Consider the following 21,040-nt stretch of genomic DNA (forward strand, 5'->3'; position numbering starts at 1 on the left):
ACAATAATCGACGAATAACGATCGGACGCTCGAAGAAACTCAGAACGTCGTTCAGAAGAAAATCACAGATATGACAAAAACTTGGGCCTCGCTATATCCGCGTTTTCCCCTTTTCCCGAAAGACAATCGCGTGTATATGTTTACACGCGTGCATCGAAACACTGCTGCTTATTTAACAATCAGGGGCGTAGCTAATAGATTTTGAAGGAGAGCTAGAGGGAGAAAACTCACGGCAATCTCTCTCTCTCTCTCTCTCTCTCTCTCTCTCGTGAAATAAATATACATGAAAGAGTCTCTCGAAGAGACTCAGAAAAGCATCGTTTCATTCTGCTATCCTATCGCTACGCCCCCGTTATTGAGTGATATATTATGTATACTATTTAGCATTTGTGTGTGTGTGTGTGTGTGTGTGTGTGTTTGTGTACGAATACAAATGTACGCACACATACTACTCGGCAACACTCGGCCATCGTTATACCGTTCACTTACATTTCGTTCACAGCGCTCAAGCAAATTTTTTTATTTTTCTTTCTTTTCCGACTAACTCTCTGACCTTCTCGCGCGCTTCTTTGGTTCTCTTCCGCTCTCTTTCTTCAGCTTCTTCGGGCTTCGCCATTGCTGTGTCTGCATATTATACTACTTTCTCTTTCACACTGCGTAACTGATACTAATTGTTACGATACTTACTCTTTCCGCCCTTCTTGTATTTCTCTCTTTCTCTCATCTCGCCCTTCTTCCGGTTTCCTTTGAATCGTTGTCATCCCTTATTCTCCTTCTCTCCGTATCTTCGAGATTTTTACTCGAACTCCCTCAAGCTTCGTTTGCATCTCACGATTTTTCGCACATTGAAAATTCATCGTGTTTGTAAATTTTTATTATAAATTAAACAGTGTTTTTTTTTTTTTTTTTTTTTTTTTTTTTTTTTTTTTTTTTAACTTAAAGTAAACAGATCTATGCAGACTTTGAGGAAGAAAGAAATAAGACGAATGCAAAAATATATCTTTAAATGAAGTTACTCTCCCTCTCTTTGCATTAAAATAAAAAAAAAGTTTCTACGGCCAAATATCTAAGAAAAAGTAATAGTATTTATAAATTCTAATTTCAATATTTACGAGAATAAATTATTGCTTGTTAATTGTTTTCTGGAATCTGGATGCATTAAAAAAGGAATTTCTTAACACTAAATATATAATTAACGAAATTATAAATAAAAAAAAGGAAATAAAATTGCTAAGAGAATGCCTTAGATCCGATGATCGACATAATTTATTAGCCAATATTCAGGACAAAAGGATTTCCATTCGATGTGCGTAGACGAAAATTTCGATGTCAGTTGATTTTACGCGAAAATTTTTCTCGGCGAAAAATCGTGCGGTGCGAGTCTTTACAGAAAAACAGAGGAAAACAAGACAAAAGCGGACAACAGACGTGATCGAGATTTCACGACATGCATCCGAGAACAATCGACGACGCCGCGTGTAACGGCGTCTTTACATTTACCTTACCGCGGACATCTCTCGCGATGTTTTTCATCTTGGAAATAAAAGTCGGCAGGATGCTGAGCGAAGAGTCGCGAATCCAGCCTCTGCTTTTTAGCCAAAATACAAACTGTTACCGGCGCGCGTAATTCTGGCCGAATCGAATACTCGCTACATTACAACGATATTGGTTTTTTTTTTTTTTTTTTACAACATGCTATTAGCCGAACACGAGTACATCACTATTCACCCGGGCGTCAATACTTTTAGACAAACTCGCGTAGTCAAATCTATAAGTATTACGTAGATACAGAGTGTCTCGAAATACTTCTTTCATCAATCGTTTGGCCGGTTTAGGCTCGATTTGTCTAGTATAATCGCGTTTTTATCTGGTAATATATTTATCTGTGTTATAATAAAATGTAAGAAATTAAGGCAATCCAGACAATATAAATAGATCGTAGATAAAATTTTACATAGATTTTTTATTATCACTTTATTATCATAAAGAACTGTAATGTAAGGTAAAAGATTATGACTATCAAGAAAGTATGACAAGAGCTATTTCGGGATATACTGTACACTTAGTGTAGAAAATTCCATCACCCACCCGTGAGAGATCAACCCACTGTACATATCCGGTAGACACATAACAGCAAAATCACCCGATGCAAGAACGTCGAGCAAGGAGGAAACTCTTCGCTTAACAGCCGCGCTTTCGTCTTGCACTTTACTTTGTGCAGACTCGGGAGTTCCATCGAGCGGATGTTTCTCTTTTCGCAATATCGTGCCCGGTGATTCTGGAAAACAGTTTCATACTTTTTATAGCTTTTTCTTGATTCTGTCTAAAATATAGAAAAAAATAAGTATCGATTCTCTTATATAATAATTAATACAAGATTATATTCTATGAATGCAATTATTAAAAAATTATCAAATTATTTCTCATCGTCTTTAATTTTGCAATAATAAAACTTTCACGCGTGTTAAAAATATTCTTTTGACAGAGTCTATAAATTATTGATTTTTATAATTTACAAAGTGCACGATTATATCTCAATTTTTCTATATTTATTATCATCAATACATATATTTATTAATTGAACAAATGACTCCTTATTAATTTGTTCTATTCATTGAGAATAATGAACTCTGTCAATTAGACACGAAAAGAAAACAATGTCTATCCGCTCGATTGATCCCTCGTGCTAGAATATAAAATCGAACGCAGTTGCTTGAAAGGAAAGGGTAAAGGGCGTCCGTATCTTATCGATAAACGTCCGTGAAATATCCAAGAGTATACTCATACCTGCAGAAATTTTCTCTTGAATTTTTGCACGGAACTGGAGATTCTCGATTTTGTGATCCGAGATATGAACGTCGCGCGGAAATGAGACGAGAGAGGGGAGCGAAAAATCGGAAAATTTTAAAAAGGGACGCCCCTTTCCTTTGGGTGAGGGTTTTACACGAACCGTCGCTTGACTTTCTTTCTCTCTCACTCTCTCTTTCTCTCTCTCCAGGAGAATTAAATTAGCGAAAGAGGATTGGGCAATGCACATCCAGCGTTCGCCTTCTTAATCGGCTTGATTATATTACGTTGTTTGTTCCCGATAGTTTCGAGCTGCTTATAAAGCTACACGTATCAGAGCTTTAACTCTTTGGGATGGCTTTTCGCTTCGTAATCGTGGAAAAAAAAAAACATTGTTACAACATAAGTCCCGGAAACCGGCGTAGCGATAAAGATTAAAACAACGAAGATGAATCTCCGTGAGACATATACATAATAAATAAGAGATTAAAATAAATAATTAAGCAAAGAGATTGCTAATTATAGAAATTATCGAGTATTGAAGAATCAAAGGTTCGCGTGTGTGTGAGAAATGTGAATACAAAATCAAGATTTTCATCGCGCAAAGGGTTAAAGCTGTTTCCATTTTTAGAGAAGCTTGATTACACATACATCGCGTGAGACATTCTTATCGATGGAGTGTTGCAGACACTTTTCTAGATCGGATTTAGTTTAGTTCGCTTTTAGAGCATTCGTCGTTATGGTCCCTAATTAGAGGTAACGATCTTTCTCGCGTGGTTGCCCTTTCCCTTTCGAGTCTTCGCGACCGAGAGTCGCCTTATCACCGACTGACTAACGTTATATTCCTTATAAAACAAAACAGAACAGCTGGACCGAATCGAGGAGGGCATGGACCAGATTAACGCCGACATGAAAGAGGCCGAGAAGAATCTCACTGGAATGGAAAAGTGCTGCGGCCTTTGTGTTCTTCCCTGTAACAAGTATGACACGACTATCTTAGCTATATATTTTTTTTGCCTACTGTCATTCTTTCTTAAAAAAAAAAAAATATATCAGAAAAAATGCTTTACACACTTTACTCTCTTATCAGGTTATTAATAATATATATACGATTTTTTGATCGCACATGAGCTAACAGTAAGAAATAAATTCAACGCGCGTTAAAGAATAATTTTAGTAATTAAAGAAATAAATATAGATAATAAGAAATTGTTTAAATGTAACTCAAATATGGAAAAACATCTATCGTATGAAATTATGATTGTCGTTTATAAGCTTCGAACTTTGGCGATATCTGTATCAAAGCTGACTTAACGTATTAATAATAATTGGCGATGCAAGTCTATGTAATTAACGCAGAATATCGCATCAAACATGAAATTTATTTCAAGTTTGCAATTTGTATGAAATCGATGTTTATCGCTGAACATCATGTTAGCCGACAAAGTTTTCCGCGATAGACCCGAACTTAATCGCGTTGCTCGCGATCTTGCGCGCGCAGAGGCGCCAGCTTTAAGGAGGACGAGGGCACGTGGAAGGGCAACGACGACGGCAAGGTCGTCAACAATCAACCCCAACGGGTGATGGACGACCGCAATGGCATCGGGCCCCAGAGTGGTTACATCGCCAAGATTACGAACGACGCGCGCGAAGTGGAGATGGAGGACAACATGGGTCAGGTGAACACGATGATCGGCAATCTGAGGAACATGGCGATCGACATGGGCAGCGAGCTCGAGAATCAGAATCGGCAGATCGACAGGATCAATCGCAAGGTAAGTGGGAATGCGCCATCATCGCTACACACATCACGCAGTTTTGCCAAGCTATTTGGCATGGCTCTAAAAAGTACTCTTGTCCAGCTACTGTCTCCTTCCCCTCTCATCGCGGTAAAGTAAAGAACGAAATTACGAGGCGATATTTTTGCGAAGATTTTTTTTTTTTTTTTTTTTTTTTTTTTTTTTTTTTTTTTTTTTTTTTTAAAGAAATTGTATTCTGCGTATAGAATATTTATATTTTCCCAGCTGGACAAGAGCCTAAAAAAATTATCCGGACGGTAATTTGCGTCCGTCGCGCCCATCGACATACTGTTAAATCCTTGGTCGAGGGAACGATAAGAAAAATTTTTTAAACAGTCTTAGAAAAATCGAAGAATTGAAACTAAGAGTGCAGTGTTAGAGAATGCACTCTTCCTTTATTTTTGATAAAAGTCAAAGTACCAAATACCATATAGTCCGAAATAAAGCTGCAAAGTTTACACTAAAGGGCAAAATATTGCTCTGGCGTAATTGTTGCATATCACAAGGAACTTTATGTCTTTCAATTTGATAAGTAGTTTAACAGATTGATGTTGATTTGACCAAGGTAAAATAATTATGTGAAACTTTAGATCGGTGAATTTATATTGTCAAGCAATAGTCTTTGTGGTGTAATCCAGTATGTCGATGAGGTTATTTAAGTCCAGTACACATCTGCCAATAATACCATTAGTAAATGTCGAGCAATTTGATCGATTATTTGGAAGAGAATTTTGATTAAGATAAATGTGAAAAATTGAAAATTTACAAGACTAAAAATTTTAGAGATTTGAATATAGGGAAATCAGAATTAGAGGATTCTTGTAAATTTCCATTATAAACAAACTTGAGGAATTTTTAATTCTTGCATTTTTGAATTCACAATGCAATTAAATTCTAGGCTACTTATTTTTAATATCTCTAACTGAATTTTAATTCGACATGAAATTTTTTTTACAAGAAAATTAAATCTTATTTTAATAATTAATTATTTAATTCAACTAAATTGTAAAAAAAAAATATATATATATATATATATTGAACAATGTAGAATGCAAATTTAATTAATCGCAACTAATATTATGGTTTATATTTGCACATGTTTACTGGACTACTACACGGGATGAACTGACATGTGTCGCGATATATGCGCGAATCTTTATGTCACAATGCACAGGCTCAGAGCGATGCACATCACGTTTGTCGTCGCTTTCGCTTTTTTATGTATCCATCGGCCTTTCCTTTCTTCCCTTCTTCCGCTCTATCCTTGTATGTCACGTGATCCTAATTCGAGTAGGTGTTCCAACGACGTTCATCGTCGCCATCCGCGTCTTTCTTCACTTTTCCCTCGAGAATAAATGGTGTTTAAAAAGCAGCGCGACATACTATGCTTAACAATCAGCTAAAGAGATCTTTTGATCGATTGAACTTTAATCTTATAAACAATATAATGTACAACATGATATCAAAGATTCAAATGAAACTAAAATTCTCTGTTTTACTGTAAATAATAAAATAATATTTCTCGATAACACAATATATTCATTAAAAAAGAATCGTGTGTACTTTTTGTGTGATTATCTAGGAATTTCTTTTAAACTCGATTTCATTCATTTGTTTATTACACACCAGATCAGAAATGCAATGAGGAATTTGTACAATTTTTATAATTGTAAGATCTTTCCATCTCCCCTCTATCGATCGTCTTGTTTAAGATTAAAGTTGTAACGGGAAGTCGAAATTACGGCGTGCAAAAGTACAAAATTTCAATATCGGTGTCCGAAAGATAAAAATAATCCCAGCAACATCCGTTTCAACGCATGCTTACGCAAGCGCACCGCACGATTTTAGACGCCATGATTCGCCCTCGTCTTAGACGTCGCTCTTTTTTCTACGGCACCTTCTCGATTTATTCCACGGGCACACTTTATCCCTCGGTCATCCTCTCGATGCAGCTTGCCTTTTATGTTCTTACCTTTAAATTATTGCACCATCTCTCTCTCTCTCTCTCCTTTTATCTCTTTTTCACGAGATTTTCTTAGAACTATGGATTCTCAGCGCAAAAAAAAAAAAAAAAAAAAAAATCTGACAGATTAAAAATAAAAATTCTTTCGTATTGAAATACTAATTTTAAGATAAAGAGATGCAAGATTTTAAACTTGTGCAAAAAGATTGAATTAACAATTTGTTCAATTAGAGATTTTTGTTGAATTATATATCTATTATTAAAGTTGAAATAATATTTGCATTAGGGAAAGTAGGGCTACGTGTTTCTTATGAATAAATAGTAGGATATAGCAAATTATGAATCTATTATTTCAACCATGTGATAATTTGTTAAATATTTCTTTCTTCAAATAAGAACGCTTGAGAATCCGTACACTATCACTTTTGAATTTTTATCATAGTCCTCTCGGTAGATCCTAGACAAAAGAGAGGCAGAATTCTGTGACTATAATAAAATGCTCCTCGAACGATCAATATATATATATCTCTAACGCGGTAACTTCAATACTTCAATAATTATCTGTCACTATTTATTGCAACGTGCCGCTATTGAGCTCCCGATTAATTTTATTTCTCGTATTATAACTCCGTATTTATCGTATATACGGCATTTACAGCGTTTCCATTAACCCGCAATTAAATGCGCAACTCGATAATCGATATTCGACGCATCGACATTTACCTTCCAACCTCTGATATTTATTAAGATTAAATTTATATTTCCTCGATTCATCCACTCATTTTTCTTCTCTTCCTTCTATCTCATTTTTTTTTTTTTTTTATTATTATTAGATGCTTTGTTATGTTATTCTTTCCATCGATTGTTCAATGTCTTTGATATTATATATAACTATGGGATTCTTTCTTACCGTGACACAATATTTTTCCTTTGACATCGACAATAAATGCTGATCGTTCGAGGATTGTTAGCTCTTTAAAGATCATATCTTAAAACTTTGATATGATTTCAAATATTCTAAGCTATTTTATTTCGATATATCTTGATCTAATCTTTCCGAATAAAAGATCCGATTAATTTACATATTAATAATCACAAAGAAATCAGTGTTCTATAAAAATATAATTATGGTCTTTAATGAGTTGTTACAGTGGGGGGGGGGGGTGCAGGGTGCACAATCTCAAACAGTCTACTACAGATTTTATTAATCACAAAAATTTATTATTTAATTTTCTATAATTTTACTTAATTTAAATGTGAATTAAGTTCTTCTCACTTTTTTCAAAAATACAAGATTGATTGTGCATTATTTAATATTGATTATCGTATTGAGACAATTTCTCTGATTAGCACAAATTGCGGTACAATCTGCTACACGATCCGATCGTGGTACTGTATAATGTCGAAAAGGGTTGAACCTCGTGCGAAGACCGCAAGACACGAGAGATTGTGCATCACACCGATGAACGATAGCCGCGCTAAACACACATACATATATATGCACGTACACACATCCATTCGCAACCACATCGCACATCTCTATGACCGAAACCCAAACTGATAATCCGCAGGGCGAGTCGAACGAAACGAGGATAGCCGTGGCAAATCAACGTGCGCACGCCCTGCTCAAGTAAAATGCGTCTCTTCTCTCTGTCTCCACGTATCCGCCTCCTCCGAGCCCCAAGTTGCATATCACGATGAGATGTCGTCTCGAACGAAAGAAAAAAAAAAAAAAAAAAAAAGAGAGAGAAAGGAAAAATTATACATATTGTGTATTATACATATTTAGAGATCTGACATACACGATTGTAGAACTGGGATTATTCTGGATGCGAGAAAGGGGAGGAGGAGCGAGAATATTATAAATATTAAGTTGAATATTTGAATTAAAGAAAAATTATTAAACATTATAAATTAAATTAGTTGAAATTATTAAATGATATCGCTCGTGAATATTGTACGTGTGGTGATTTGAGAATTATGATGAAATATTATATCCGAATATAATATTCATTTATTAAAATAATCGAGATATACATATATATATATATATATATATATACACGAGTAATATCATATATTCGAATATATAATATTTGCAATTGCTAAAATGTTGAAATATCAGATTATACGATACGAATATTCCCAGTTCTACAAATAATCTCCCTCACCCCCAACCCTCTTCCCTTCTGCTGTCTTCTCGTCGGATATCAATCCCGCGCGTTGCCTCCACAATCCGATCCACAAAAATAACATGTGCAATAACGAAAAAAAAATCTACTAATCATTACTGTCAAGTTTTCATCGAGATACAACGAACAGATATACAGTGAACAGTTGCTTGATAATCGCGGTAAATACACAATGCTTTCCGAAGGAAATGTTTTACTTAGGATCTTTAGAGTGCGAAAAAAAATGTTATCTTTATGTATATATTTTTGAAATTTTTACAATTCGCGAGAAGCTTTTGGTCTTTCAATCGCAAAAAGAAAATAATGATGTCTTGATACTTCCATTAAAGAAATAGCAAATTTGTCGTTAAAATTAAAACTGCTGATCGTGAGACATTTTTATTTTGTGTATCCTTATCCACTTTCTAAAAATGCCGTGTAAATCGTAACCTGAACCTTTTTTCTTTTTTTTTTTTTGAACGATGCAGACGGTATTCAATCTGTTAATGACAGATAAACGGATGTAAAGTTCGGATTTTCTCTCGATGGATGGATTTTATATCGTGAGACACAAAAAAAGCATTAGTGTAGATCGAGATTAATGAGCGATAGAGCATCGCACTGAGATGTGTCATCTCACTCTTGTATACACGTTGTCACAACGCCCGCGTCACATGTTGTCATCCTCGTTGTGATTGTCACGAATGAACACCGCCGCCGTCGACGACGACGGTGACAGGGAATTGCTTTTCGTCGATCCCTTCGAACCCCGTGTGGAAAACGTTCTCGACGCTTTCGTCCCCGATGCTTCCCGACGAGATCGATCGGGTTAAAACGCTTGACGTGAGGAGCAGCGTGCGAATTTCGTCGTCTTCCGAATTTCGCGCGACGCCGCGCGAATTTTGCAAAAGTGTGATCGTGTCGAATTTAATTGTCACGATCCTTGTTGCATTTGAGAAATTTTCGTCTCGAGATTCTCGTAGAAAACCACGTAGTTTTTTTTAAGATCACACGCAAAAAGCTGCTTTAACAGAGTAAGAATCAATCTACTATTGCAGCGAAATAGTTTGCAACAAATACAGCTATATATTAACTGAAAATTATATTATTTTAGAATTATATTCCAATAAATAGAATTAATATTCATAAGGAAAATTAATGTTCTTATGATCGATAGAGACATTCCGCGTTAAATTGATACTTTTTGAAAATCTTGGACGACTCTTTCTCAAGTTTCTTTTTAAGAAATTATCTGCGATATATTAGAGTGTGCGCGGAAATGGTGACATTTCGCGATTCCGGCCTCGATTTACACCGTCCGGTCCTCGACAGCTCACGTATACGACATTGCGTTTTTGTTTTTCTTGTTCTTTGACACGCAGGGTGAATCGAACGAGACGAGGATACAGGTGGCCAACGAGCGAGCCCATCAGCTACTCAAGTAAGCGGCCGTACTCTCTGTCGACCATCCCCGTCGGCCGCCACGAGCATCACTACCATCACCCTCCACCACTACCACCATCACCGACAACAACAATAACAACGATACAAGAACAACACCGACACCACCAACAATCAGCACAATTTACACTCGACAGCCCACTCAATTGTTCGCAAGCGGTTTACCTTATTCGTGTTTAGTTCGTTGTCTCTTCATTCGCGTATAAAAAAGAAGACATCAAAGCTTGACGAAAACAAGCTTAAGAGAAATATACTTAACGTTGCCAAAATACTTAACCCTAAACTTGACTGAGTAAGTCCTGTAAAAAAATACGTAATTCTGTTTTCTTACTTTATTCTTAAAATAGGAATTATGTGCATTGTACATATTTAGATAAACTAGAAATGATATTTAAAAATCGTCGTAATATAAATGAACTTTTCTGATCTTTTAGACGATTTTTATTTGTGTTATTTGTCTTGTGCTGTCTCTTCTAACTTGCGCGTTAACCGTAATTGCAATCCGCTTTACAAACAATGCAGCTCAGGAAAAATTTATGTAAAAAAATAAACGCTGAATTTGTTGTCATATTGATGAGTACTGTTGTATAATATGTATCTCCTTTGTAAAATAATTCTTTGAGTTTTACTCCCTTAGTTTTTGCTGCAAGTTTAGGGTTAACGCGAGATCGAGTCACAGATTTGGAGATTGAATTTGATTTTTGGTTTGAAATTCGAGTATTTTCGTCTAATTTTTCTAATTTAGGCATCCGAGGACATCCGATGTAATTTTCGATCAAACATACACTTCAATCATTGTTACATGAACCGAAATAAAATTTAATCTCCGAAACACGGGCTCTTTAATTTTTTATCATAGCCGCAATAATTTGCCGATGAAGCCTCAAGTATTCGAAACTTCGCGGCAGATTAATAATCATCGGATAAGATCGTATATTGAAATATAGAATCTCTAATTTAAGACCAGCAGTTTCATTGTAACGATCACAATAAAGTGCCGATGGAATTTTTCTCTAGCGTGACATAAATTTCGAGTATCGTGTAGTTTAAAAAGCGGAGCTTTTAAAAAATTTAATCTCCGTTTTAAAAGCGAGCACAGCTTCGTTCTTTATCGACAGGATTAACTTTAACTGTAAAATTTAAATTAGAAGGAAAAAAAACTATATATATATATATCGTTAATTACACATATACGTACACGTACACGTATTCGAGATTAAATGCACACGACAGTGCAACGATGAATCAATTTTCTTCTCGATTCAATCGATTCCGGAGAGGAATTATATTGAAAATACGAGATGAGAGGAAGCAACAGTATCACAGTACAAAAGCATTACACTCATCTCCCTTTGACGAGAAAAATTCCTAATATTCTCGTACAAGCAAGCTCGTGCAAGCTTTATTTATTATCTCGTTATATATTTATCGCTCTCCGATTATAAATCGCGCTCGAGAGAGTTATATTCAACGATAGCTGATATTTTTATCTATACGCACGCGAGAAGAGCGACATACTTAATCTCCCTCTCTCGAATTTCCCCGAGTTCTCCTCGCGAAGGATCTTGTTGTTTTTCCTTTCCATAGCAAAAAAAAAAATTTTTTTTTTTATTCGATTATACATGCACATATATATATATATACACACACACATACATTCCCGAACTCAATCTCGAAAGCGTTTCGGAATTCTATCGGGTGTCCCGAATCCGAATCCGCGTGGGAGGAACGCGCAAAGAGAGATCGGTGACACTTGGAGGAGGAAGGGAGTGGAATCGCGTGCGGAGGACGAAGGAGCACAGGACGAGAAAGAGTAAAAAAGAAGAAGAAGAAGAATATATATATATATATACCGAGACATAACCGAAGCAACGAAGAGAACGCGTTCAGCCATACACGATTAATAGGAGTCGCTTAAGTTGTAGATAGAGCGAGGTCTTCTTTTTTCGTCGTTTTTAAAACTCGATTCACACAACTCGACAACGTAGAGCGTAGATGTTATCCCCCTTGTCTTTGCCTTCCCTACCACACCCCTCCCCAATTCTACCCTTTTGCGCCAATCGCGCCGAGATCACAGTAAGGTTTAACTCCAAAAAAAAAGAAAGATTGTACATTACTGTATTTACACGAGGGCGACGTATCTACCTTGTTAAATCGTATGACGAGGAGAGGAGGAGAAGAAGCCTGCCGTGGCTCGAGAATCGATATCCGTAAAATCTCTCGATCGTTCTCTGTAGTGGCCCTAAATTATCCCGTTGTGATCCTGTGATATGCCCTTATTACAGAACAGTAAAAGATTCTTACATAGCGTTTTCGTTATTATTGACACTTAATGAATATACGCCTTCAGGCTTGAGATATTCCTTGATAATTTTATAAATTATTAATCGACTAATTTATCGTAAAGTGGACAGTCTTAGTAATTTCAAGTCCAGAGTTCTTGCATCCCTACGGTCGTTACGCAATTTTTGCGCTATCCTCTTTAGCTGCACGCGCGTTGGAAATGCAAAGGGGATCGATTTATTGGTCGATAACGGAGAGGAAGCCAATAATTTTTAATCAACGTAGGCGTTTTTTTCCACGACATCTCTATTTTCTAAACCTCGAAGGAAATGATAAGTCGTAATAACGGATATCGATCTCTCTTGAGCGGCCAGTAAAGATCGAGCACAAATAACTGCGTAGCCTTTTCGATTTTGCTTGCCCTTTGCTTTCTCTCGAAGAAGAAAGAAAAATGCCCTTTGAACGTTTCGCCGGACGAATATATGTTTTAAGAGGAGTGAAAGGATTCGCGAAAGTTTGAGAGAGAGAGAGAGAAAGCGAAAAATAAAATCCGAATGTGTGTATGTGAGAGAAAGAGAGAGATTGTGACACGACGCGAGATCATTAGGCCTATAGTGATCGCTTATGTCGAGAAAAATTTTAAATATTTCTAAATAGATGACATATATACACAGGGGTGTCTCATTTCTATCTTATTAATCCACTAACGACAGATTCTTTGATCAATTCGGAATGGATTTTTCTTCGACGAAAGCATCAAGACACCGATGGCTTTCGAACAATTGCCAATTTATCGCAATTGTATTTTACAATTAATCGAGCGGTATTTTAATTTATTACAAAGATATAAAGCGCTAGCGAAATTTCCGCGAATGACAAAATCCCTCGATTTGTCGAGGAAAAATCGATTCCGGATCCGGCAAAGGAAATCTATAGCTTAAGAAATAACGCGGTTCAAAAGCGGAATGGCCGGTATACATATATCATTTATTTGCATATATATATATATATATATATATATATATATATATATGCATATGTATACATAACCGTGTAGAGAGCGAGCGCCGTGAGCCCTTTCTTAAATAGCTCCTGGTAGACGAGAAGCGAGTGTTGCAAAAAGGCTACTCTAATCAAGCGAGAGAGTGAGAGAGAAAAAGAGTATCTTTATTACATATTATATATAATAAATAAACAAACGAGTACATAGATATATAAATATAAATATATAAATATATATATATATATATATATATATATATATATATATATATATATATATACACACATATATATATAAATACGGGATCGAGCAATATTGTACTTGTTACTTCGTCGTTACTGTTTATCACCGCGTATTGCGAGATTACGTACTTATTTTACGAATATTATCCCTTTCTTTAGCCCTCTCCCAAACCTTATTCCCCCGAACAATTAAGTCATATCGAATCTACAGGTCTATGTGGTAACGCGTACACATTTAAACATCTATTCACACACATACATACACGCAGGAATAATGTATAGACAGGCAATTAGATAAATAGGTAGATAGACGAATAGAGACACATACGATAATTTAAAAATTAACGGAAGGAGAGGTGGACGAAATAAGAAAAAGTGCGTATGTTTGTACGTGTGAGAGAACGGATCGCGCGAACGAGAGAGAATAATAATGAGGGAGCGAGAGAATAACGATGCGAGTGCATGAAGAGTGGGAATAATCCGGAAGTTACAAAATAAAAATTACCGCTCTTTGTAAAGGGGTGCAGGGTGTTTCCGGGACTGCCGAAAGGATTTTCGCAGCGATTGAATGGCCAAATTGAAACAAAGCGATGAGAGAGCGTTCGTTTCAAGATGCAACTTTGCATTTCGAGCAATCCTTAACATCTGGAATTGTTTAATTTTTTGATTGAAATCTTTTGATATATTTGATTCCAGAGAGATGTAAGATAAAACGTAAGAATTTATTTATTAATCCAATTAATTTCAGTCAGATTTATAATTAATGTCATTTTAATTAATTAATCGAACACTCTTTCCATCACTTTAATGATATAAAAAATAATATTTTTATTTTAAAATATTTTATATATATATATATTTAACATATAACATATTAGCATATTTAATATATAACAATAAAAAGGGTGTCTTCTCTGTTCCAGGGAATTTTTTTTATCTTGAAAAAGCAAAAAATTCTCATGGAATTTTGTTGAGTCTCAGGGAATTTTTAAAAAAATTGTCTTAGGAGAGAGTAAAAAAAAAGCTTGAGTTTTTTATTTCGAATTTTTACTTTTGATTTTCGATATTCAAAAGTATGCGTAATAAATAAACTCGTTTCAAAGTTGCATCTAAAACCTCTCTAATTTTATCTCGAAGTTTGAATACAAATTCTTGGAAAATCAAGGATTTTTCAGGGATTCTTTTCACAAGATTTGAGTAGATATCTTGTGTTTATAATAAAAATTATCGAATTAATGATGTAGATGATGATATTGCTTGTCGATTTGACATTAGAGAGAGATCTTCGTAGCTGAGGGATTATTCGACAAATCCAGGAATACTCTGTACACAAATATGGAATAATTCCATACCTCCTAAGCGACAATTGTACCTCGATGTTTACGTTTATAGCGGAGATCGAAAGAGCTCCAGTGGAACTGCCGGCAATGTGATATGCGGCCTCGATTTGCGACTAGAGGCGTAAAACTTTTGGGAAACGACGCGGTGGCACGAGATCGAATTCAATTTCTATATTTCCGATTAATTTTAAGATTAAATTTGATCACACGCAACATTCTTCTTTATCAATTATATATACATAATTATGTTTCTCTTTTTAATATTGTTAGAGAGAGAGAATATCGATGATCTTAAAATATCTTTAAGTAAAGGTAGCACTTGTAGCTTTTACCGTCAAGAGATCCATTCTTTGTGATCCTTGATCTTTAAAGAATTCCTAGACGATTATAATCGATTTAAAGATTCTAAAATATGTCGACATTGGAACTCGTTCCGTCGATCGGTTCCTAGTTCGGAGAAACGAGGTGCGAGGTGCCACCTCTTCGTGTACTTAGCGCGAAAATGCGAGTGCGAGAGACAAATACACTTGGGACCACCGTGCAAAAACGTGCAAGGTGTCGTCTTCGAGGCACTCGAGCTAATTCAAATAATAGAACGAAGGCGACGAATAAAATTGGCGAAAGATGACACGAAAGCGAGGAGATCGCGGCGCATGGAAAAATGTTACACACATTTGTAAACTGTAAAGTTATTGGTTAATAAGAGAGCAGGGAAGAGACGGGACGAGACCAGCTTCTCTCTCTTTTTAGTACCGATTATAATGTCGCTAGATGTATTTACGATACTGTCGTATAAAAAAGGAGGAAAAGAAATCTTTCTCCTCGGCGGTATCATTATAACACAAATGCCTGTGTATTTTACTTCTTGGCAAATAATAAACCATCAAATATTGTACATTGCTCACGACACATTTTTCCTCAGGATCCGACAATTTTTTTTTTTTTTTAAGTAGATATACGAATCCAAAGAACCTAAAAAAAAAAATTATGTGTCAATCAAATTTACAGAATCAAGAAATCAAATTTAATTATCTATGTTCTACGTCATCAAGGATCTATGATATTAAGGTATTAAAATTATGAATCTACGCTAGCAATAATAAAAGAATCAATGCGATAAAAGTTATGAATTAAAATTTATACTATAAATATCCAATATAAATTTATAGTATAATAAATCAAATTGCAATAAATCTTAGATTCTCTATACAATCGAATTGTTTAATTCGAAAGTGGCAGAAATCATTTTCCAAAGTGATTCAATCAGATTCTGCATATACAAGAGATAAACTTCTGCTGACCGGTTCGTCTTCAATGTCTTCCGATAAATCAAATTGAAATCTAAATTGAGACGAAAATCCAGTCCAGCAACTGCGAATAGAGCCATATACAAAATCGATCAATTTTGTGACAAGCTGTTACGCCTCACTATCCGGTAAGGATCTACTTTGTATTTGACGATTATATCGTATTTGACCTCGAACTAACACGTGCCGAAACATATGCAATGTTTACATATTTACATATGATAATGAACGCTATTAGATATATTGTATTTAATATGTTACAATGAAAATTACATAGTTGTTTTGCGTCAAAAACAATCCTTAAAAAAAAACACGATTTTTTTTGCGAATAAGAAAAAAAACGATGAATAGAAAAAAGAAAAACTTTATTTTACAAGACATGCTGTAGACAAAATAAACAAGGTATCGTGCAGCAGTCATAATACATAAATTATAAACATTTCTGGAAAATAATATTGAAAATTAATGCAATATTAAAGCATTTTAATTTAACTTGTTTTATCGCATAACAGACATGATTTTTAAATAAACAATTGTCTGTATACAAATATAGAATGGTAATACATAAGATTATTGTATGTTATAATCTACAAAATTCGAAGATATAATATCAAAACACATCTTATTAAACGAAAGCTTATTCAGTTTGATTCCAGTTTCTCAATATGCACCAGTTTAGAAACTTTGTCTATTAAATGTGTCAGATGAGTCTTGTAATTTAGCGGAGCGACCGATGCGCAGGTATGTTTCACTCTCATTTCATCCTGTAAAACACAGAAAATTAAAAATTAAATTGCTTAATTTAAAATAATTGTTTTATAATGAAAGTTGTCGCTTACCTGAAAAACTTCCGATTTTACCCTCAAACTAAACGTAAATCTCTTGAAACTCGCCTCGCCGAATTTTTGCATATAGGCGTCATTATCGTTCTCCTTTAATTCTCCCAATTCTTGCGCCGACATGCCCAATATCTTCTCGGCATCCTCGTTGAAGGCAGTTATCCAGCGACTGCCTGTCGCATCCGCTATATTCATCTATGAGAATCATTAAAAAATCGTTAAAAAAGTGAAACCGATTTCTAAAAAAATCTTCAATCTTCAAATAACAAATAGATAAAAAGTATGTAATACATACACTTGCCAGCAAGCGATACGCAAAATTAGGATAATCCCTATTACATTTCTCGCATCTAAATATCCCGGTAGACTGATCAATTAACTAAAATTGAATAATCATTCATAATAATTCGTCTAAACCTAATGCAACTGTCATATACATTGCACTTATACATATTATTTAATAAAGTATTAAAAAAGAAATATGCTTAAAATACATACTTAAAATACTTATATTAAGTTTATAGAATTCAATACAATTTCATCAGGAAATTTTTATCCTTTTTCCATTACTGTCCAAATGAGATATAACATTTATATAAAATATTATAATAGCAGTGAAAAGCTGCCGCTTAAATTATACCTTTGAAAAATATAATTTTCTTTTTTACCCTCTAAAGATTATTTAATTAATTTTATGGCTATATTCTCAGCTCATATAAATACAAAATACATGAAATATATATTTTCGAGAAAGAAATAAAAATTTCCACTTTATAATTTTAAATATCACACATAACTCACCTTCTTTTTGCAGCTTTCTACGGGACAGGCCTTGTAAATAGAATTTTCCACACGAATTAAGATAATAGTGGCCATCACTGTATAAGCATCTGCAAGATTTAGTTTCTCTCCCAACCGCGCTTCGGTCGCCTCCTCGAAGGTGTACAATGGCGCATTAAAATCACCACTGCCACCTGCTTTAGATAGCGATTTGGCGTTCTCCGAATGGCCGACTGTAGTATACCACCCACGCAATCTGAAATGTGCATCGTACTTGTATGATGTACACAATGTATTATACACAAATTATTATTCCTGCAATCTATATTTTATTTTTTAAACTGTATTTAAAACTTTAGAAGAGCAATGCATACTATCCTTGAAAAGATTCAGGAATGTCAATATATACATACCTATGTGCTTCCGGTAAATCCGGATCCTTTTCGAGTATGGATGAATTTAAAAGGGACAAATTCTTTCCCCCATTGAATTCTCCAATACGCGCTCCTTTAATGGCTACGATCGGGTTATTAGAACCATCAAAATCTTCGGCCTGTTTTCCCCAAAGTGTGACGCATACCTAACATATAAAAAGAAAATTGTTTATTCATTCATAATAGTAAAATATTAAAATATGCTCTCTCAATAAATTGTTTACCATTGCATTGCTGTCGTCAACGATATTGACATCTCTCTTTACAAGTTCTCGACCAGTACTTCGCTGTACGATATGTTGTACATCGTTGAATGTTGTAACAATGCCCAAGACATCTATTATAAACACAACACCATTATATATACAGTGTTACAATTACCAAGTTGGTCGACAGTCATGTATAAATTTTATCTTATATAATAAATTTAAATCAGATTTTTTTGTCACATTTATTATCATATTCCAGAACTAATATGAAATATATTTAATATGAAATATATTTATCAAATATTTAATTAATTTTAGAAAAATATGACGGCAAAAGATTGAAACAGATATAAACACACTAAATATAGACATAAACAATTGATCTAAATTATACAAAAATGATCGAAGATTGACCGGAATATTTTCGAAACCGAAATGATTTTCAAAATAACACATAGAAATTAATATTTATGATTTTTATTAAATTTAATTAAATATTAAATCATATTACCTATCATATCATTCTTCTCCTTATTTTCCACTTCACTTATGGAACAAAAATTGAACTGCAGCGTCGGTATGTCTTCGCTATTTTCGTGACATGGTACGATCTCTGTATCATTGGTCATAGTCATTTCGTAATCATTCTTTAACGAGTTGAACTGTTTGTTCGCCGCTTTTAGTGTGCATCGCGAGATATAGTACACATTTCCAATCTGCACAAATAAATCATTCCGCATAACTCAATCCTTCGTAAAAATCAAAGAAAAAGAAAATCGCCAATTTTAGTTGCGCAAGATGTGTACATACCTCTATCATATCGTAGAACTTATCACACATGTCTCTAAATGCGGTGCACCGAATCTCGCCGCTCTCATCGATTAAATCCATAGAAAACAGTTTACCCTCTCCACGAGAATTGCTCCATGTTCTGATTGCAGATTTATTGGTCACACGAACCTTAATCACCCATCTAAATGCGAACAATAATTGGTTGGTTCTTTGTGTACTTCGCATATTTTTATATCTATAAATATATTTTAATATTGAATTCTTTTTCATACCTGTTTTGGTAAGGACTTAACGCTGCAATTGGTGTAGTACATATATCGGAAGACCCGTAATTATCTGAAGTATTTCTTTGAGCCGTACCATCTATTGCAAGCAAAACAAATTTTATATTTAATGACACAAATATCACAAAAATAAAATATAAGAAACTATTCCTGAATATAATTGACAAAAATAATGGCGTACTTACTAGTTTGACAACCCAGTCCAGTATTTTTGGATGTATTAGATGTAGCTGAACAGTCAGGCTCCGATTTGCTTTCGATGTTAGTTGGATCGCCTATTTTACGTCCAACTTTATTGCCAGGAACTGTTACCTCAATACCCATTATTAGCATCACGCGTCTAATAAAATAAATAGAAATATATGCTTGACTTTTATACTGTTTATGCATTTTAATGCATTAAATATGTGATAAATACTTTTCCTTGCCACCATTATTCACTGACGACAGGTGATAGTTTGATACTTTACAGATTGCGTATTCAGTCAAAATATTATCATGTATCAGGTTATTTAATTGAGTGGCCAACATTGTAAATGAGTTGAATCTCTGTCCATCAGATATGAGTAATCTATATCGATCAGTAGTGGTACCATCTTTATTAACAGATTTCGGTAGTTTTTTATAGCCCTGTAAAATCACAATTACAAAATTATGAAATCAAAATCTGTCTAAAATATCAATTTTTCTGAATTTTTAAGAATAAATCTAAAGCAGAATATTATTTGCAAAAACATATATGTCTCTTGTAAAAACAAGCTTAACAGTATAACGATTCTGTGCTGGCTCTATACAAAAATAATATTTATGCTTCTAAAATAGTACAGCTTTTAGTTTGTTTTATAATTCACGGACGAAATGTCAAGAAATCAAACTCTGTTAGGCTGTCCATTGCATCTATTTAATCGTTACTCACCAACATTTGAAGTATCGGTTTCTCGACATCTACGCCTTTCATGATTTTCTGAAACATTCGAATTTCATCGTTAGGCAATATTTTACGCAATAACGATACACCTCTGACAAACTTACTTCTAACGATCCTTCCGTTAGCTTGTACATGATTGCGGATTATTCAGTCTCGACACTTGTCTCCCGATATTACGTCTCTTTTGTATCTGTTGATGGCCGAGTATCAGCGGCGTGGCGAAATGTGCGTCGATCCTCAGAGCTTCCCGCGTTCCCGCCGAAATCGTCGAATAATCAACGATTGACGCAATTTACAAGTTTGCGTTCCTCAACTCTACGAAAAATTCGCTTTCTTAAATCTAGTTGGCGCTACTGTATAGGGTGCGTTCGAAAATTCTACTAGTAGAGTAGATAGAATATAGGCTGCGGTCGAGAAG

The 21,040-nt window shown here is 34.7% G+C and overlaps 2 protein-coding genes across 10 annotated transcripts in view; one reads left to right on the forward strand and one right to left on the reverse strand.

The window, feature by feature from the left end:
• Positions 1-15,944, forward strand: part of Snap25 (Synaptosomal-associated protein 25kDa) — a 42,866-nt gene extending 26,922 nt beyond the window's left edge. For 7 of the 9 annotated variants that reach the window (XM_070296338.1, XM_070296333.1, XM_070296335.1 and 4 more), the window contains exons 5-7: positions 3,650-3,767; positions 4,289-4,562; positions 10,103-15,944. In XM_070296338.1, coding sequence (XP_070152439.1) covers positions 3,650-3,767; positions 4,289-4,562; positions 10,103-10,165 — 455 coding nt within the window. In that variant the 3' untranslated portion in view covers positions 10,166-15,944. Of the gene's footprint in view, positions 1-3,649; positions 3,768-4,288; positions 4,563-8,120; positions 8,608-10,102 lie in introns of those variants that run through there. The other 2 variants (XM_070296339.1, XM_070296340.1) reach the window with 1 other exon arrangement.
• An 819-nt stretch (positions 15,945-16,763) lies between these two features.
• Positions 16,764-20,913, reverse strand: LOC138933025 (replication protein A 70 kDa DNA-binding subunit-like). Its single transcript, XM_070295441.1, has 13 exons — positions 20,727-20,913; positions 20,611-20,658; positions 20,113-20,324; positions 19,880-20,034; positions 19,683-19,773; positions 19,429-19,591; positions 19,130-19,334; positions 18,634-18,746; positions 18,389-18,555; positions 17,997-18,231; positions 17,491-17,574; positions 17,196-17,390; positions 16,764-17,120 (listed from the first exon to the last, which is right to left on the reverse strand). Exons 1-13 carry the CDS (start codon positions 20,754-20,756, stop codon positions 16,998-17,000), a joined length of 1,821 nt encoding a protein of 606 aa, XP_070151542.1. The 5' UTR covers positions 20,757-20,913; the 3' UTR covers positions 16,764-16,997.
• Between the last annotated feature and the right edge of the window lie 127 nt (positions 20,914-21,040).

This window comes from Polyergus mexicanus, unplaced genomic scaffold (genome assembly GCF_030449975.1).
Source record: "Polyergus mexicanus isolate NDT 795.1 unplaced genomic scaffold, iyPolMexi1.0 SCAF_5, whole genome shotgun sequence".
NCBI classification, from domain to species: Eukaryota; Metazoa; Arthropoda; class Insecta; order Hymenoptera; family Formicidae; genus Polyergus; species Polyergus mexicanus.